This window comes from Phodopus roborovskii, unplaced genomic scaffold (genome assembly GCF_943737965.1).
Source record: "Phodopus roborovskii unplaced genomic scaffold, PHOROB, whole genome shotgun sequence".
Classification (NCBI taxonomy): domain Eukaryota; kingdom Metazoa; phylum Chordata; class Mammalia; order Rodentia; family Cricetidae; genus Phodopus; species Phodopus roborovskii.
In genome coordinates, this window is record NW_026126470.1 from 6,286,714 (window position 1) to 6,305,225 (window position 18,512).

Here is an 18,512-nt window from a genome sequence, read left to right on the forward strand (position 1 = left end):
GCCACAGAGAAATTAGAACCTGATCAAGAAAAAACTTGTATTATAAATAAGTTCAAACATACATCTCCTATCAGATGAGGCTTATTAAAACTGGAACATCTTTTTGAATAAGACAGTTGTAAGGGGAACCTAAACAAGCAACAATACTTCTGGACTATTAGATGTTTATAGAGTTGCAAATGCTTACAAAAGAAAACCTTTAGAGGACTGAGCATTATTGGGGACCAGAAAGTCACATCTTAGGAAGGTAAGTAAATATTTTCCTTTGCTACATATGCTTTCCCCTAGGAGGAGAGTGTAGTCAGAAGCATGATGTTATTTTTGTAGAACATTCACTGACTGATGTTTGTGGAGAGTAGAGAAGCATCAAAAGACACTTTGACCTTTGTTTAACCACCCATGTTTCTGACTTCATCATATATTCAGAGCTATACAGTGGAAGTCAGTGTTATAAATGCATTCTACTAGCTATATGTTAGAAATTTTCCTCATCTGAAAGGAAAAATTTTCTCACTTAGGAAGAACATGTTCATTAAAAAAGTAAACCTGCTACATAGATACATATACTAAGAACAAATAGGCTAATGATGAACAAAAGCCTCAAAATAACATTTAGAATTGTCTTCTTTTAATTATAAATCTTTATTGGGGTCATGTAAATGCTCTAAAAATAACCTAGTGATAGAACCCACAGAATTTATCAAACATGCCTGTTCAAGGTCATTTCATCAAAAATAGAAGATGGTAAAAATGTCAATAATTTAGGCATGTGAAAAACCTAGTTTTGTTGAGTAGGCCTTATTAGACCAGATATGTTATTTCAGAATTATAATTGTTGTTTGACTGTTACACGCAAATCATCAGTTTTTCACAGAATAAATTATATTTTAAATATTGAGAAGTGTCTCAATCTGTGGAAACTGTAATTGATACATGATTTTCTGTTATCATTTCTGCTTGATTATATACCCAGACTTTTGCATTAAGGAAACCAAAGATGGTGGGAATCCTCATTACTCACTCTAGTTGTATAAGCAGCTTCTGGGTCATCTTCAAGCACCCGAGAGAGTCCAAAGTCAGAAACTTTGCACACCAAGTTACTGTTGATCAAGATGTTCCGAGCAGCAAGGTCCCGGTGGACATAGCCCATATCTGAAAGGTACTTCATTCCTGATGCTATCCCACGAAGCATTCCCACCAGCTGGATGACTGTGAACTGGGCATCATGTTTCTGAAATACATTTGCAACACATACTAAAATATGTTCCTTTTACTTTACAATTTCTTATGTTGTCATTTTTTCATTATTGACCTTACATACTTTAACTAAAGTCCATAATACTGTCATGATATTTAGACAAATGAGTGCATAGCTAACACAAAATGGATAGGGTTTGTGCTACTCTGTACAGTATCATAGAATCTGAATTCAGTTCAAAAGTAGTATTGTCTCTATCTTTGTATGATGCAGAAGATCCTTCTCAAACCCAAGGTCAAAACCAACAACAAAATAAATAGCATGACTATCTCAAGTTGATAGTCATTTGATTGAAATTTTAATCTTTTCTCTTGGTTCAAGTTTTAATAATCAGCAAAAATAATTATATATGAGAAAGATATGTTTACCTAATTTTTGTGGTTTGGCGTGATCCTTAGTTATAGCTAATTAAAGAAATTATGATGAAAGATAAAGTCATAGAGTCATGGACAGAGAAACCTTCAAATATAGTTTTATTTAAATAGTAATATGTAGTTTTAAATGTGTGATTTGGAACAATACAAAAGCCTTACGCGTTTTAAAAAGTTCTGTAATATAAACCATACACATGTGAAATTACAAGGTAAAGATGAAATTTTAGAATTTTCCCTTTGCTAAGCAATCCTTGACTAATTATTACTTGAAATTTTGACACCAAGATGTTTAGTACAATTTAGAATGCATCTAGTATTTTCTATAACTTACTTGTCAAATGTATGTATATTTATACATACTATCTCATATAAAAACATAAACATTATATATATGATATTTTACTCACACGCAGGAAACTATCCAGGGAACCATTCTCCATGTATTCTGTAACAATCATCACTGGCTTACCTAAACATACAATAAATGATAAATATATATTCATCAGCACACTAAGCACTAAGTTGGCATAACATACATACTACACTTTGAAACATCTAATAAATACAGGAAACTTTTGTGTCCCCCAAACACTACAAAGTTGAAATAAAAACAACTGTGACTCAAATAAAATTTTTAAAAATGAAGAAGGCTAAATTCTAGAACAAAAGTCCATAACCTACTTTATCTAAAATAAATTTATTATAGTGTTCAAGACTCATACAATATCCAAGTATATCCCTTTATTCTTTTGCTTCTAAGGTATTTTTCTCATTTATTGTTATTATTATTTGTTCTTATTTTACATATCAATCCTATTTCCCTTTTCCTCCCATCCTATATCCTCAGACCCCCTCTCCCATCCCATTCCCCACCCACTCCACAGGGAGGGTGATTCCTTCCAGGAGGGATCATCAAAATCTGTCAAGTTATTTGGATTAGGATCTAGGCCCTCCCTCCTGCCTCTAGGCTAAGGGAGTATCCCTCCATAGGGAATGTGCTCCCAAAGTCCTTTCATGTTCCAGGGATACATCCTGGTCCCACTGTCAGAATTTCTGTAGACTGCCCAGGCCTTCTAAGATAGACAGAGGCAGGCAGATCTCTATGAGTTCGAGGCCAATCTGGTCTACATAGTGAGTGCCAGGATAGGCTCCAAAGCTACACAGAATAACTGGGTCTCAAAACACCAACCAACCAAAACAACAAAAAAATCAAACAAACAAAAGACAGCAAGTATTGCAGCAGTGAGGTATTTTCACAGATGAGAACTGAGAGACACTAAATATATGCATGACAGTGCACTTTTTTCCCTTTTCAAAGAGGGCAGAACCAAACCTAAGAAATGATGCCACCCACTTTATACTGGGTCATATCACTTTCCACAGCCCTGTCCTGTGGAATGATTTAAGAATTGAATGAAAGAAAGCCCGCTCCTCCTAAGTCTCTGCAGATCACTATCAGGGTCTGTGCTCCTTCATTATATAATTTGGGGGAGACTAATATGCTACCAAACTGGTATATGTTTCAGTAGTAGTGGACGACACTGCTTCCTTTGGCTGGTTACTGCCTTTGTATACCACTCAGCTCTCTCTGCTTATCACTGATTTCCTCTGGCTCGAAGGCTTACGGCCATTTCATTTCTCATTAGCATGTCTTGTAAAATGTTTGGCAAGAGAAATAAAAGTAGCTAAAAAGTCAGACCAGTCACTTAAGCCATGGCCCCATGACCATTCAGAAATCAGATCAGGCTGCCCTTGGTTCTTCTAATTTAGGAATTTGTAAACACTTCAGTTAAGATAGGCAAGCCTGGAAATATGCTTTGCATTAAGTTCAAAGATCCGGCAACCCAAGTGGATAGACAAAGAGCAAACAAAATAACTTGGAAAGCAATAGCTTAACTGGAGAGTTTCCTTTGTGATCTCTGTAAATATGCTTAGAAACAAAGGCTCTGGAGTAGTGAGAATTTGCTGCAGCATGCAGTGGGAAATGATCTACAAATACCAGCTCATCTGCACATTATGCAGTGTGCTGGTCCTAAAGTTTGCGACTCCTCCTCTATGCTTTGATTAGCACATGACACAATCAGCTTCCCAGAATCGGTGCCTGTATCATTTGTTGTCATGAGGGATCCCAAAACATAGCTGGGGATATGCACCAGGCCCAGACAAAATTTAATCCTATGAGTGGCTGAAGAATCTCCAACAAAAACCACCAAGGCAGATTTAACAGTGCAGTTTCAATTCTGTTTCTAAATTTACTCAGTATAGAAAGTAAAGGGTTTTGTGTGTGTGTGTATGTGTGTGTGTGTGTGTGTGTGTGTGTGTGTGTGTGTGTTGGGGGGGTAGTTTCTCACAGTTGTGCAGTAACAGAATCAAGTCAGTCTCAGCTCCACAGTAGCTGAGAGATATGAGAAATCACTTAATCACTGCCCAGTGGCAATATAGAAGCATTACAGATTTAGCCCTGGATATTTAGGGCTACAACTATCCTAACCACAATTTCCACAAAGACAAGATTTGGATGCTGGAATATGTCAGTTGTAGTCATATTGTCTTTACAAATATCTAATCTTAGTTTTTGGATGGAGATAGTTACCATCAGCACTGAAATGTTTAAGGAAATGTTAGTAGCCAGAAACAACACCAATTTTGTCTAGCATTGTAAATACACTATGTCTAGTCTTCCACATGCCCTTTACTCATCTGTTTGTATTGAGACCAAGACATGCTATGTATCCTAGTTGACTTGTTGCTCTCTGATTGCCTGGTCTGGCCTGAAACTCATGACACACTTGCCTTAACTCTTTCACAGTTGGTTAACAATGAGTAACATGTGGCTCCTTAAGCACACTTTTATAAATGGTTATGATATACAATCAAAACCACTGTCATTAGCAGACAGTACTCTTTCAGTGACACTAAGTAATCAGACAATACTAGAAAAAAACAAGGAAGGAAACTGGAACAAATTCCAAAAAAAAAGGTACTTCCTGGTGTTTCGGAGATAGAAGATAGACATGATGATAACATGATGGGCTTTCCTTTGTACATAATGAATCGTTATCAATACTGCAACAAGTTAAACATTTTTAATTCTTATTGGACCATTACAAAAACATAAGGTAATATTGCTTGATCCCATTTTAACAAGCATTCTTCTCTTGAAATAACCACAGTTTTAACCACTAATGTGTGTGCTAATAAAAGCAGAGGCCAGCCCCATTTGAATTAAGTTCTAACTCCACTGCCAAGAACCAAGCCAGTGACAATTGCAGAGGTCATGTCTGTGACTGGGGTTTGGCTAAGGATGACTCCTGATTTTGCTATGTAGGATCTGAAACTGTAGTTCCAAGAATTCCTTAACAATCACACTCGTCATCTTTTTTTTTTTTTTTTTTTTTTTTTTTTTTTTTTGGAAAGCAAATATTTTTATTTGTGTGCATGGGCTGTTTCTCCCTAAGTTTTACACTTGCCATCTTAACAGTGAATTTTTTTTTACATTCAACTGGTATCAAAGTATGCATGTTCTATGTAAAAAAAAATACTGTGTGTAGAAAATTTATCCATATGTGTACAGATATGTGTACATGCACAAAGAGGACAAATATTTCACGTCTGTTCTTCTGTTACTTTCTGCCTAAGTTTTTTTGAGACAGTCTTTTCACTGACCCTGAAACTAACTGATTCAGCTAGAATGAAATATCAGCAAGCTCTGGGGATCCAGTTGTCCCTACCTCCCTTTTACCCCAGCAACTGAATTCACACTTGTGTGAACAGCTGCCACACCCGGCTCTGAGGCTGGTTCTAAAGATCCAAACCTGAGTCATCATCTTCCAAAACAAAAACTTTCTCCACCTAGCCATATCCACAGCCAATTAAATATAAATGTTTTCTATGGATATATTTCAAATACAACCATTTCAGTAGTTAATTTTCTGAAAATATTAATGCTTTTATTCTTTTTAGCAAATCAAGAATTTCAAATTATTACTTATTAAACAAACCATTTTGCAACTTTAGAAAAACTGAACTTGGGCATAGTATACTACATTTTTGTCTATGTCTTCATTATTCCCTATTAATAACTCTTTTGTTTGTACATTGGTAGACAGGCTTTATAATTTCTATTACTACCTATTTTATGCCCTCTCCTTGTCTCCACTTTTCTTTAAGAATGTAACTTTAGGCCAATTAGTGGCCTAAAGGCTCACACCTTTAAAACCTGTACCAAAAAAAAAAAAAAAAGAATTGATGCTCTTTGAAATGCAGATCTCAGGTGTCAGGGAATCATGCCATGACAAATTTTATAAGTTGAAAATATTTGTGTATGTTATTAATTCTTTGAGAATTTTAAACAATATTTTTGTCACATGACCCCTTCCCCACCTACTGTGTCTTCCTTTTACTAATTTACTAATTTTACTAATTTATATTTATCAAGTATAGTTTTTAATTTCCTCATGCTGTTTAATATAGATTTGTTTCCTTCCCCTGGAACAAGGTTGACCTACACTTTTCAATACCTTCAAGAAGGATGAATCCCCTTCTCCCATCAGCTATCATTTCCCAATAGTCCCATTGGCTATAGGTGAAACTTCTTGCCATCTCCCATCTCCGTGTGGACGTTTTTGCTCAGCTTGGCCTTGGGTAGGACATGTGTGTGCTGTCATTACTTCTGGGATTAAGTATGTTCAGTTGCCCTGATGTGTCCTGAAAACATGTTCTCCTTGTAGCCATCAGCCCCTCTGGCTGTTATTGGCTTTCTGTTACTTCTTTCACAGAGATGTTTGAAGAGGGGTGTGACACAATTGTCCCATTTATGGCTGAGCATTCCACAGTCTCAGTCTCTATAAAATGACCTCTCCTGGGTCTCTAGGTTCAACATTATCTTCCTTAAATTGAATTTAATCTTATGATGTTGGCAGGAAACCATGTTCTTTCTATAAGTGAGGAAAATATGCCACACCAATTTCTTTGTAATTCTAATGCATCTATTCACGAGATGTTAGTAAACAGAAAAGAAAAACAGAAAAGAAAAGAAAAAAGGAAAATAACCTGGATCCTTTAAACATATAAAGCACAATTCCATTCTTATTTTTCTCAAAATACATTGATAGAGACCATTCTACTTACGTTACATGACATGCTGATATGTGTTATGGCTCAGTTATTAGTTTGCAATTGTGAATGTGTGACAATAACTTACAACATTAGTATTACCAAAATGTGTTATTCTAACAATAACTTACAACATTGCTATTACCAAAATGTGTGATTCTAACAAGCCATTCCTATAATTGGTGAAATAAATATCCTATACATACTATTGAAAAAGTCATATGAAATATAGTACTATCTCAAGCACAGATGGAACTTTTATAGAGAAGCAAGTGAAATAATGAATATTTGGTATTGTCACATAAATATGACATCTTCTAATAATGCTTACTCATCTTATGTGAAGGGAGTAAAATTTTCTAAGCCTTTTGTGCAGTGTAGGCATTCAAAGGGATGCAAAAGAAATCCTCTAATGCTCTGTCCACAGCATTCTTCATCATATAAGATACACAGCAAATCTTATTGTTGTTATAATTTTACTTTAATTTCTAGAAAATGATTCAGGGGGGAGGGAATGTACCAGTCACATCCAGTACAAATCTTTTTCTATTCTACTAGGTAAAAATTTGCCAGTGGTAATTTTTGTTGGAGCCGGAGCATCATTTAACTAATGGTGTGATGGCAGAAATATCAAACATTTGCTGAAACTAAGTTCCATCCTTTTGAACTTGGAGTAAAATTGATAACACATGTTAGTGCCTAGCTCTGAGTAGAGTGTGCCCCAGCTTTCTGCTACTTTGAAGATCACAGACTCTATCACCTTCTCCTGTTCAAGGCCATCAGGCTCAGCCAGTACCATGCCATTAACATTGTTTATGGCTCAACTCAAATAAATGAAAAAGTAATGACTATATAATGAGCTTTCCAAAAAAAAATAAAAAAATAAAAAAAAAGACCTGAAAACAGCCTGTTACATAGGGTAAGTGGTTGCAAGCCCAATAATTAGCAATAATAAAAAGAACGGATTTTATGCAAAAAAAGAATTATTTTCCAAAATTTTATTTTGTTGACTCATTGACTATTGCTTTCTCAGAAGTGGTAGATCTAGTCCTGTATAGTCTCATCTGAATTTAAGATGTCTCATAAGACCATAGTACTGTTACTCCGTCCTTTCTCCCGAGGAAGCACCTGCAACAGTTTGACGTGCAAGAGTTCTCACACTGAGTAAAGTTGACTTGGAATGTGATTCCTGATTTACTGGCTCCTGATTAAAACAGGATTTTTTTCCCTTTGCAAATACCATTTTGTTTATGAAAAATAATTCCCACTTCACTCTGTGTGTGGATAGGCATCTGTGTACTTTGTAGACAGAGTTGCTTCAGAAGTCAGAGTTTTACGAAAGAAAGCGGTCAGCAGAACAACTAACTTTTGGAGGCAGATTAACTTCTTTCTATTAAATGGAACATATTAAGTTGATACTAAAAAGGCTGTATTTCCCTCTGCCATTGCAATGTGCCAGACTCATCACATTTCAACGTGCCACTGAGCTCACAATTGAATTTAAGCGGACTACTCTATTATGTTTACAGGGCATGTGGTGGCTGCATTTACAGAGTGGGCTTGGCAGCTGCTCATGTTATTTGAGTAGGGAGATGTAGCAAATTTAGAACTTTCATTCCAAGGAGCTAATTGTAATCGACACAAGAACATTCCAGAATCAAACGTCAATAAGATGTTCAACATATCCTACCTGCATTTTCAAACTACATTCTTGTTTTTTTTTTTTTTTTTTTTTTTTTTAATCTGAAATACTTTTACTTTTCCTACATTTTTGTTACGGGGATTGTTTTAGATATTTTATTGTTGTTTCTTTTAGGTTTCTGTAATTAAAAGTATCTGTCTATTTTTAGAAGGGAAGGCAATTTCCTGGAATATTCACTGTTTTGTTTAGCGTTTAATATAGTAATCATGTTCTTATGCCTCATCAGGAAAGATTGCGTGATTTCACTGATTCATCACAGGGGAATTGAATGAAACATGCCAGTGGGTGAAAAAATGGAACCAGTCACTAAGCATCACTTTAGGCCTAGCCTTCTGTTTGATGGTGACCTTTTCCCACTCTCTCTTAAATGTATGTGCTAGAAAAATTAGTGATGATTCTGTCCAGACTAAAATGTAATCATTTTCTCCATTACCCTCTGATTGAAGCAATCAGTTATGTAATTGAACTTCTGTGAAAAATACACTCAGTTCAATGATACAGGAAGCCTATTAAGAGTACGTATTGCCCCTCTCCTCCTGGTTCAGTTCTTTTTCTTTGCCTTCCTATGTCACCTTTTTTTTTTTTTTTTTTTTTTCATTGTATTTATTTCGTTTTTGTTTTGTGATTTTTACATTTCTTTTTAATTTTTAAATATTATATTATAATTACATCATTTCTGCTTTCCATTTCCTCCCTTCATTCATTTCCACATCCATCCCCCTCCTTGGTCTTTCAAATTTGTGACTTTTATTTTTTTCACTGTTTTTATATGCATGCATGTAACTCTTTTCAATCACTTCATTTTTTATTGCTGACACACTGGAAGAGTATCTATTTTGATGCAATGCTGATATGGTCATATTGCTGTCATTTCTGAGATATTTTATATTGTTTGGAGTGTTATACTATTATTATTTTTCATTTGCTATTTCTGAGGGTGGTAAATGAAACTGAACTGTGCACAAGCATGTCTGGGCCCATGGAGGATATCTGGCGTTCTCTATCTGATTCCCTTGAAATATGTTTCTTAATGAACCTTGTGGCCTCACTTTATGCCCAGTAAACACAGTAATCCTCCTGCCTCCTTCCTTTTCAGCACTAGCGTCTGACCATGTAGCCATGCTTTTTGCATGCTTCTAAATGTTCAAAGTGAGCGTCTCATGCTTATACAGCAAGTGATCTAAACCACTGAATCATTACCCAGCCGCCTTTTCAATGCTTAACAGCAGGAAATTAATACAAAAGTTTTAGAAACTTGAAATGGTGTTTTGCTATGGAATAAATAGGATAGCAAGTGGAAAATGAAACTATAACATGAAACCCGGGCTAGTGTGGTGGCTTAGCAGGTACATGCATGTGCCTCCAATTTGGATGATTTGAGGTAGGTCTGCTGAACCCACATAGAGGAAGATGAAAATTAGCTTCTTTGGTTGTTTCTGATCTCCTCACACAGGTGTCCTAACACACACACACACACACACACACACACACACACACACACAACCCATGCCAAAGGAAAAAAAAGACGAAAATTATAACAAGAAAAAACTTTCTTTTCCATATTTGGGGTTAGAGTTAAAATGGAAAATTGTATTTCTCAACATCTGTAGTAACTTCCAGAAAAGAACCATATGTTGTATAGTTGTTCATAAAAATGTAAAGAGAAATGATCAATTCCAATGCCACAGATGGTAGTGACAATGTAAGTTTTCCACAGTACACAGTCAAACCTAGCAGCCCCTTCATGAAATAAAATGAGAAACCATAAGAGTGAAAGCTGAGAATAAGAAGCCGAGCTGCATAAGTAAAAATGGATCGACTTTCCCAGTTGGGCTCCCGATCCATAGAGCGACCACTTGATCAAGATGTCATGATTGACATTCAAAGTCTAAATGACACTGAAAATCCAATGAAAAGTGACCTTATGCATCTAAAACTCTTGGTTCTTTCCCTGAAGGAACACTAGAACTACTCATCTTCATAATCCCACTTCTACGATTATTGTTTTAATTAATTATTAAAACAAAACTATTTTCATCAGCGAATACTTCAGTATTACTGAAAATATTGACTGACAGTTAAAGAGTAGAGAGGCAGGAAACAAATATTTATGAGATTTAACATGGTTATTTTGTGTGTGTTTAGATTATTATACATTGTTAAGTTCTGAATTATATTTGTTGCCTATGGAAACTCAAAGGAAACTCAAAGTATTCTTTAATTATACCACATTTTTGTGCAGAATAAAATAACTTTTTAGCTACACTAAATCAGTAGAAGGTATCAGGGCCACTTGGAAAGGACTGCATGTAATGTTACAGAAAAATAACATTGTGCAAAATATAACGAGTAATGTCTGTTGGTAACCATAGAGTATGGAAATGTGGTGCCAGTGAATTATCCCCTGAAGGATGCCAAATTTTCTGCCATATGTTGTCATTCACTGTATGGAATCTGTTGCCAATTTCACTTATTCTTCACCCTGTGCTTCAAAATCTTGAGAAAAAAATATTCCCAGCCATTCTCAAGAGGTTTTCATTGGGACTAGAGCCAATAATCACAGATCTGCCTCACAGGATCCCTCTAACCAGGCTGAAGAAGTCATCATGGAAATAAATCCAGACCTCTGGGATGGCTCTGAGCCAGAGGTTCCCCAGCACAGTTAGGAATGCACCTGGAAGCTGAGCTCAGAACTACCTGAAATCCACTGAGAAACAGAGAAGGCTTGGGTGTCCTCTAAGTCCCATTCTTACATCTTCAATGCATCCCCAAGATTCCTATAATTCTCCTACAGGTAGGGGGCAAAGAACTGAGAGCTTAAACCAAGCTTGTGAATAATGCAAGAAAAGGCAGCTAGTTGTGAGTTCCTTCAAAAGCCAGCCATTGTTGATCGTGCTACTCTGAAAACAAGACTGTGCTCTGCAATTCTCTTCAAGACAATCTTTCAATCAATTGACTAATGTCAAAAGTCAATGTTTGTGAGATATAGCAGCCCTGCTGTTCAATCTATTGCCAGACAAATAAATGTATGTTCATCCTCGACAGAATTCCAGTTAAAAAGCTACTGGTGAAATGAAAATCCCTGACTATGAGTTTATGCGACATCTATTCCGCACAAATGAAAGCAGACATTGTGGTTTTACTTACTTTTAGTGACAACCCCTTCTAGTCGGATGATGTTGGGGTGGTCAAACTGTCCCATGATGCTTGCTTCCCCAAGGAAGTCTCTCCTCTGCTTCTCTGTGTAACCTACTTTCAGGGTCTTGATGGCCACTGAGATCTCTTTTTTTGAAGGAAGTTTTAAGCGGCCACTGCAAACTTCTCCAAATTCACCTGTTAGAACATGAAGGAACAATAAAATAAAATAAAAAAGTTAAAGATTCACAGGGCTGAGTAGATGGCTTATTGAGTAAAGTGCTTTCTTGCAAGCATGAGGCCCTGGGTTAGGGACTCTAATACCCAGGGTAAAGATAGGTATAGTGATGCATATATACAACCTCAGTACTGGGTGGAGGGAAATACAGGAGGAAGCCCTGGGCTTGTTGGTCACCCAGTCTATCTACAGTTATGAGCTCCAGATTAAGTAAGAGATTATATCTCAACCACAAAACAAAATCAAATAGAGATCAATAGAGGAAAACATCCAAAAGCAACCTCTGCCTTCAATGTGTACAGGCATATGTGATTGTACCTCTCACACACACATATGCATGCACCACACACACACACACACACACTCAACAAAATCATCAAAACAGAGCACCTATTGCTTTTAAATAATTCCATTAAAGTATATATGCTTTTACTTCCAAGTTATATTTCATAAGCTCAGAAACTTTTGGAAGATTGCAATTTAAAATTATCTAAGATTTCCCAGGATATTCACGGGCCTTTCAAGGAGCTCAACATGGATTTTATCACTACATCACAAACATGCAAGAGAAAAATTGAGAGAAGCATCTATCAGACTTTGCATTCCTTATCCTAGTAGCTAACATTATTTCAAGGTTATCGACGGGCTAACACAGATATTAGGGTTGGACATTGGATTAATTTCAGATGTTTGAAACTATTCTGTTTTTACTCTGAGGACCAAATTGGCTATATATGTAGGCCCACTGAAAATGTGAGGGCAAACATCTGCTATCAATTCATTTTTATTTGAGTATTGGTTTGTTGTATTATTGATACATTTGCTATAAAGTTCTCTAGGCTTCTGGGAGGAGAACAATAATATAACAATATCAAATGAAGCATGGCCAGTTTTATCTAAAAACTCACTGAAGAAATGTTTTCTTATGCTGGATGGTCTCCATAAAGTTGTCTTAATGTGCAAATGATCTAAAATTTGTTGAACATGAACTATTGCTGAGTTTTAAATTTTGCAGCATAGTTGTTATAAAATTCCATTGAATATTTGAACCCTATCAGATTAATGTTAAGATTTACCTACCATTCTTCCAAAAGATATATTGCGATTCCTCTAACCAGAAGCCTATTATATATAGTTCTCTGCCTCCCTGGTCACCATGATTGCTAGAAAATAATGCTACCCCCAAAATGTATCTTCCTATTATGTTACAGATTATTAAACCTATATTGTACTGCAATTAAAAATTAATCCTGTATTAACCAGAGTTTATTTTGAAATGTTTTCAGATTAACTGTTTGATAATTTTGTCTGTTTATGGTCTTACATTGCAGTGAGTTGCTTGAGTATGGTGCCCTTTGTACCCATTAGAAAGAAGCTATGTAATTTTCTGTTTATTTACTTACTTTTGTTTCAAGAAAGTAACTGGTTTGACCTACAGAATAGCAGAATATCTTGTTGACTAATCAGCTACATGACAACACTTTGTTTCCTTCTCTTAAGGAAGTTTTAACCTTCCCTGACTTCACCTTATTTTGAGGAAAAAAAAAAGTCTCCATTGTTTCCAAAGCAATGACTTGTACTGTCTGTTGACAAAGCCAATTAAGCAAGCAGGGAAGAACTTTTCCTTTATTCTGAACAATAGTCTGCAACTATAGGGTTCTTTAGGGTGGGGTCAATGAAGAAGAAATATTTGAGAAAATAACTAATTTCCTCAACTCCAGTTAGAATATATCACCTTAAATGTGGGGAAAATAGGAACCACAACATAACTTAGAATGTAAAACAAATAAAAGTTCCATTCCTTTCAGGGGGTTATCTGAACATTTCCAGAGACTTAGTGCCATTTGTGTAAAAACCTACTAGGTGAGTATTAAAGTGACATATTTTAGATCATTTAAAATACACACTCAAAACAGTTATATGGTATTTATGTCAGACATGTCAGCCTTTTATTGTCGATTGTTGGTTCTTTGAATTTGAAAAAAAGACTTTTAAAAGGAAAACCTAGATTTACAATTACTGGTCTTGTTTATCATGAGACTTTTATCCCGCCATCCCCATTTAGTCAGTAGTTTTGTGACACATGATCAGCCTTTAGCCACTGCTACTGCTGTCCCCAGAATTCAATAAATAAAAGGCAGCCATGGTCTGAGAGTCTGTAAGTCTGGCACCTTTAAAATCATTGCATTCCATTAAATGGTGCATTTTTTATTGCCTGTCTTTGATCATGAAATCAGAAAATGCCTGTCTCCATAGCAATACACATAGGTCTCAAAAATGAGCAAGCTCATGTTCCTTGTGGAGCATTCTTCCTGCAGGTCGGAAAGTCATGATTAGCAACTTGTTATTTAGAGAGCTATTAACATGATAGTTACCTGCTCCAACAACTTTGTCAATGGATATGTTGGTGGCATCCAACTCCTTCGCGAACTCATGAACTGCTTGTGTAGGATCCTCGTATGTATGTGGGTCAACATATGTCCTAAGACCTGGAAGCTTTACTAATACAAAAAGAGATACATGATTTTACAGAGTGAATTTCATAACATTAGTGGCTGGAAACATCTTAATTCCAATAAGTTGCATTGAAACTATGGTGTTTTTACTCTAAAACACTGGAATGGACAATGAAGTACAGATCTCAAGAAAGACAACGATAAGGACATGAATAGGCAAGGTAATTACTCTCACAAGCCATCATGACACTGTGCTACCAAACATTTCTGATTCTGAAGCACTAGACTAACCAAATATCTGTTGCAGTGTACTATCTGACAGTAAACCAAGACACACGCCTATGCTCAGGAGGCAGAATACTGCTGTAAGTATGAAATAATTAAAATGTTTCAAAATCTCTGATACTACCTACTCAAAATGAGTTTGCTTATCTGAACTGAAAATTTGAGTTCAAAGTCAATATTTCATGTGCATGACAGCATACTATCAATGTACTGAAATGACATGTGACTTTTGACATAACTAAAATCAACATAAATATTGTTTATGAGTTTAATATTTATGCTGAAAAGTCATTTCTGGCATAAACCATACATGCAACTTCATGCTATGTTTATTTATTGAATTATTCTCAAGGTGAATATTTCATGAATTTCTATAAACAAAGTATCCAAAAATCCAGAAGTAAATTTTTCATTGTAATGAAATACTTTGGAAATCGAAACAAATGGTCAGATTTGACAAAAGTAGAACACATTAAGGAATGTTCACACAATCTTTCTCTAAAAGAAAACTTTTTTCCTTTTTTTTATTTAATTTTGAAACAAGGTTGTTTTCCATGTCAATCCCAGTTCCCTCACCCTCCCACCCTCCCCTATCACCTCCACCAAACTTTTTAAACAAGAGCATACGATCAACCCATGAACACACTTTCTCTAACATTAAGGATTAGAAATTGATTGCCACAATATATCTGTTGATGTTATAGATGATTTTAATTTTGGTAACATGGATCATATTGTATTAATATGAAGTATGCATGCTTGAAAGATCCAGCTTTTGGTCTAATTATACTTAAATGTAGGACATCGTTCTTTTATTTAAAAATAAAACAAAATCAGATAATGTAATTTCCAAACATTACTTTATAATTAGAGCATCTCTTTTCCAAACATGTAACTAAGGATTGCATAGGCCCAATAGGCATTTAAGTTGTTTTTATGGGGTATTTAAAAAGTGCCAGTAGGTGTGCTGACACCTTCAGTACAGTGGAACATTAGCCAGTGAGCCCTGCATTTCATACTAAATTTGTTCTTTAAGGCTAATCTCTTTCATGAAAGAATTATTCTTTCTATAAAAATAGATAGTGTCAAAATTTTGGAACAGGGATTTATTATTCCTAATATTATACTAATACTGCTCCTAACCATCATACTATCAATACTAAGACATTATGCCTAAGGAAAACAGTTATACCTTTCTTGATTTGGAAACCATTAGGTTACTAAAATATTTTAGGAAGCAAATATGTGTTAGGACCTTCTAGCTTTAGTCAGAGTTTGGCTACATTTAAATATTCTCTTCTGATTACTGATTCTCTGATCTGCCTCGGTGTTTGAACAGTAAAAGAACTAGATCTAGCTTTTCTCTTAAGGAAAATAACATTTTGAACATAATGTAAAGTTGAACATGTTTTGTTATATAATTGCAAATCTTTGACCTTGTTAAATGTGAATAATGAAGCTCATTTTAGGGAGAATTGATGGCATGAGAATTTATAGAAATGTAAAATAATTTGTAAAATGCAATGTCTGAAAAATTTTAAGAAGTTCTCAATTGAGATTTTAATGTCAACCCTAGGAAAAATATGTTTCACTAAATAATATGAAGCTTGGATAATCATTCTTCCCTCAGAATCAATCACATTCACTTCTATTCATTAGCATAAAGTAAATTGATTTTCCATACACATGACATTTGTGAAAAATTATAAACACAAACACACACCCATGAGTAAAATGGCCTATTCACTAGGGACCTTGGCTGTTGATTTTTAACGGCTCACCCTTGATGCTCTGGGAACCAAGAGGTTTGGGCTGCAATGCAAGAAATCCCTTCACACCAATAATTAAGGGCACCATACAGAGGAACTGGTCTCTGCCATGAAAACCAGATAATAAACACATGCCCACGTGCTAAGCTGCACTACTTTACAGCTCATTCTGTGCAAACACAATAATTTACATTTCCATTTTACCAGCATGAGTTGCCCTAAGGACGGAAAAAAAAAAATTGTGAAAAATTGTCCAGGCAGTAAGGGCAAGGGGACAGGATCTTAAGAGGCAAAACACATTTCTTTTCTTTTGAAGCAACATTATAGGATTTGTAACAAGGCTTGAGGGAATAGTTCATAGCTACAGCTTTTTAAAGTAATACCAAATAAATGGTCTGAAATAAACCAGCTGTAGTATTGAGAGGCAGAAAGCCTATGACATACATACAAGTTGCTTTGTGGTTTTAAAGCTGAGATAATATGCATTTCCTTGTTTAAATTTTGTCTACTGTAAAGATACGCTGCATTGAAAAGAATGTTTTAAGAAACTCAATCATATTTTAAAAAGTAAAAAAAAAAAATGAGTAAAATATTAGAACCTACTTAGAATTGGTGACAGACATTTATCTAAGTCCATATTCATAAGGCTTATAAACCCTGTAAAGTGAGCTAACTCAGTATGTTCCAGTAAAGAGTATTTACAGGAACTATCTGCCTCTAACTAAGAAGAATCCAGGTCACAAGAATCAAATGGCCCAGGCTAGTCAGACTATGGAGAAAGAGAAGTCCACTCTTCTATCATTTGATGATTTACTAAGTTTATTTGATAAACTAAATTACCAGGTTGGGAATAACCTGTGTAGATATGGCATTGAATTCAACCAAAACCTTGGTGTTTTAATATAGAATGATTATTTTTATTATAACTCACAATGATATGAATAAAAACTACTACATCTGAAAACTCTTGTACTGCTTCTATACATAAATTTGAATTTTAATAAACATTCTTTTCTTTTTTTCCCAACCTGTCATTTGCTTTCTACATGTAAATAAGAAATATTTTTTTTTTTTTTTGCATTGGATTTTGCTGAAAGGAATGGTAGTGGATAGGAAGCATCCTGTTGATTTGAAGACACTTTTAAAAGGTGCATGCTAAAGTAGTTGTTTGTTACAAGACTTCCTCGCTAGTTCTATGAAGGTATTTTAGAGCCAGTGAGCATCAGTGTAGACTTTTCTCTAACTTCTATGAGCTCTTATGAAAGCCATTTATTAGTGTGTGCAACACCCCCCCCAACCCCCCAGTGAAGCTGGTTTGGAAAAGAGACACATAGAATGATACATTTTACCAGAGGTGCAAACATTTCGCTACCTAAAAGTATATTTCCATTACTAGAGGTTAAATTGGTTGGTATGAGATGAAACAGCCTTGTCTTTCTTACCAATTGGATGGCACATAATTTGAAAATAAACAGTTTATTCTAAAAGCCCTTTCCTGGTTGGTGGAACAAACGGAGTAAGGCGTTTCACATAAACGTTGGTTGTTTACATTTACTTGGCAGTCGAGAGAGGGAAAATGCTCTCATTTAGTTTTCAGCACAGAATTACTAATGAAGAAGTTGAAGATATATTTCCATTTGAGCCATGCAGCACTCCTTGCGGTTCTCAGGACTCATGACAGACATTATTTGAACATAAACCACAGGTTACTCTTCTCTTTAAGCATACTGTAAAGTAGCCATGGGAGAATTGCTTAATGTGGAGCCATGGGTTTCCTCCTCTTTCTAAAGTAAATTTAATTTGCGCATTTTCCTTCATATGACTACTCTAGAATTCTTTTTGTTGAAGGGAGGTTATCTTATCATAAATCAACAACTGCTAACGCTGAAATGTTAAAACAAAGTTTGAAAACTCACAGTGCCCATTCCCAAAGTGAAGCCGCTTCTCATCTGAACTGTGTTTTGACTTGTGATAGCCACAGAACCTAGAAGTAAAGGAAAGCAAGAAAATACATAAATACACTATCCATGCTCAGAGTACTTAAAGCCCCTCAAATAAACCTTTCCCCTGAAACAATAATTTAGTGAAAGCTTATTGGTGTTTTATTTTCAAGACCTCTACAGAAAGACTCTTTTTCTGGGGACCCTGGGAGACTGCCTAATGAGGAGATATGTAGAGTT

At 35.4% G+C, this 18,512-nt stretch overlaps 1 protein-coding gene across 2 annotated transcripts in view; it reads right to left on the minus strand.

The window, feature by feature from the left end:
• The window catches only part of Epha3 (EPH receptor A3), a 288,656-nt gene that overhangs the window by 30,097 nt on the left and 240,047 nt on the right, over positions 1 to 18,512 (minus strand). For both annotated transcript variants that reach the window (XM_051191727.1, XM_051191726.1), the window contains exons 9-13: positions 18,249 to 18,316; positions 14,198 to 14,323; positions 11,597 to 11,782; positions 2,040 to 2,101; positions 1,022 to 1,231 (exon numbers count right to left, since the gene is read on the minus strand). In XM_051191727.1, coding sequence (XP_051047684.1) covers positions 1,022 to 1,231; positions 2,040 to 2,101; positions 11,597 to 11,782; positions 14,198 to 14,323; positions 18,249 to 18,316 — 652 coding nt within the window. The remainder of the gene's footprint in view (positions 1 to 1,021; positions 1,232 to 2,039; positions 2,102 to 11,596; positions 11,783 to 14,197; positions 14,324 to 18,248; positions 18,317 to 18,512) is intronic.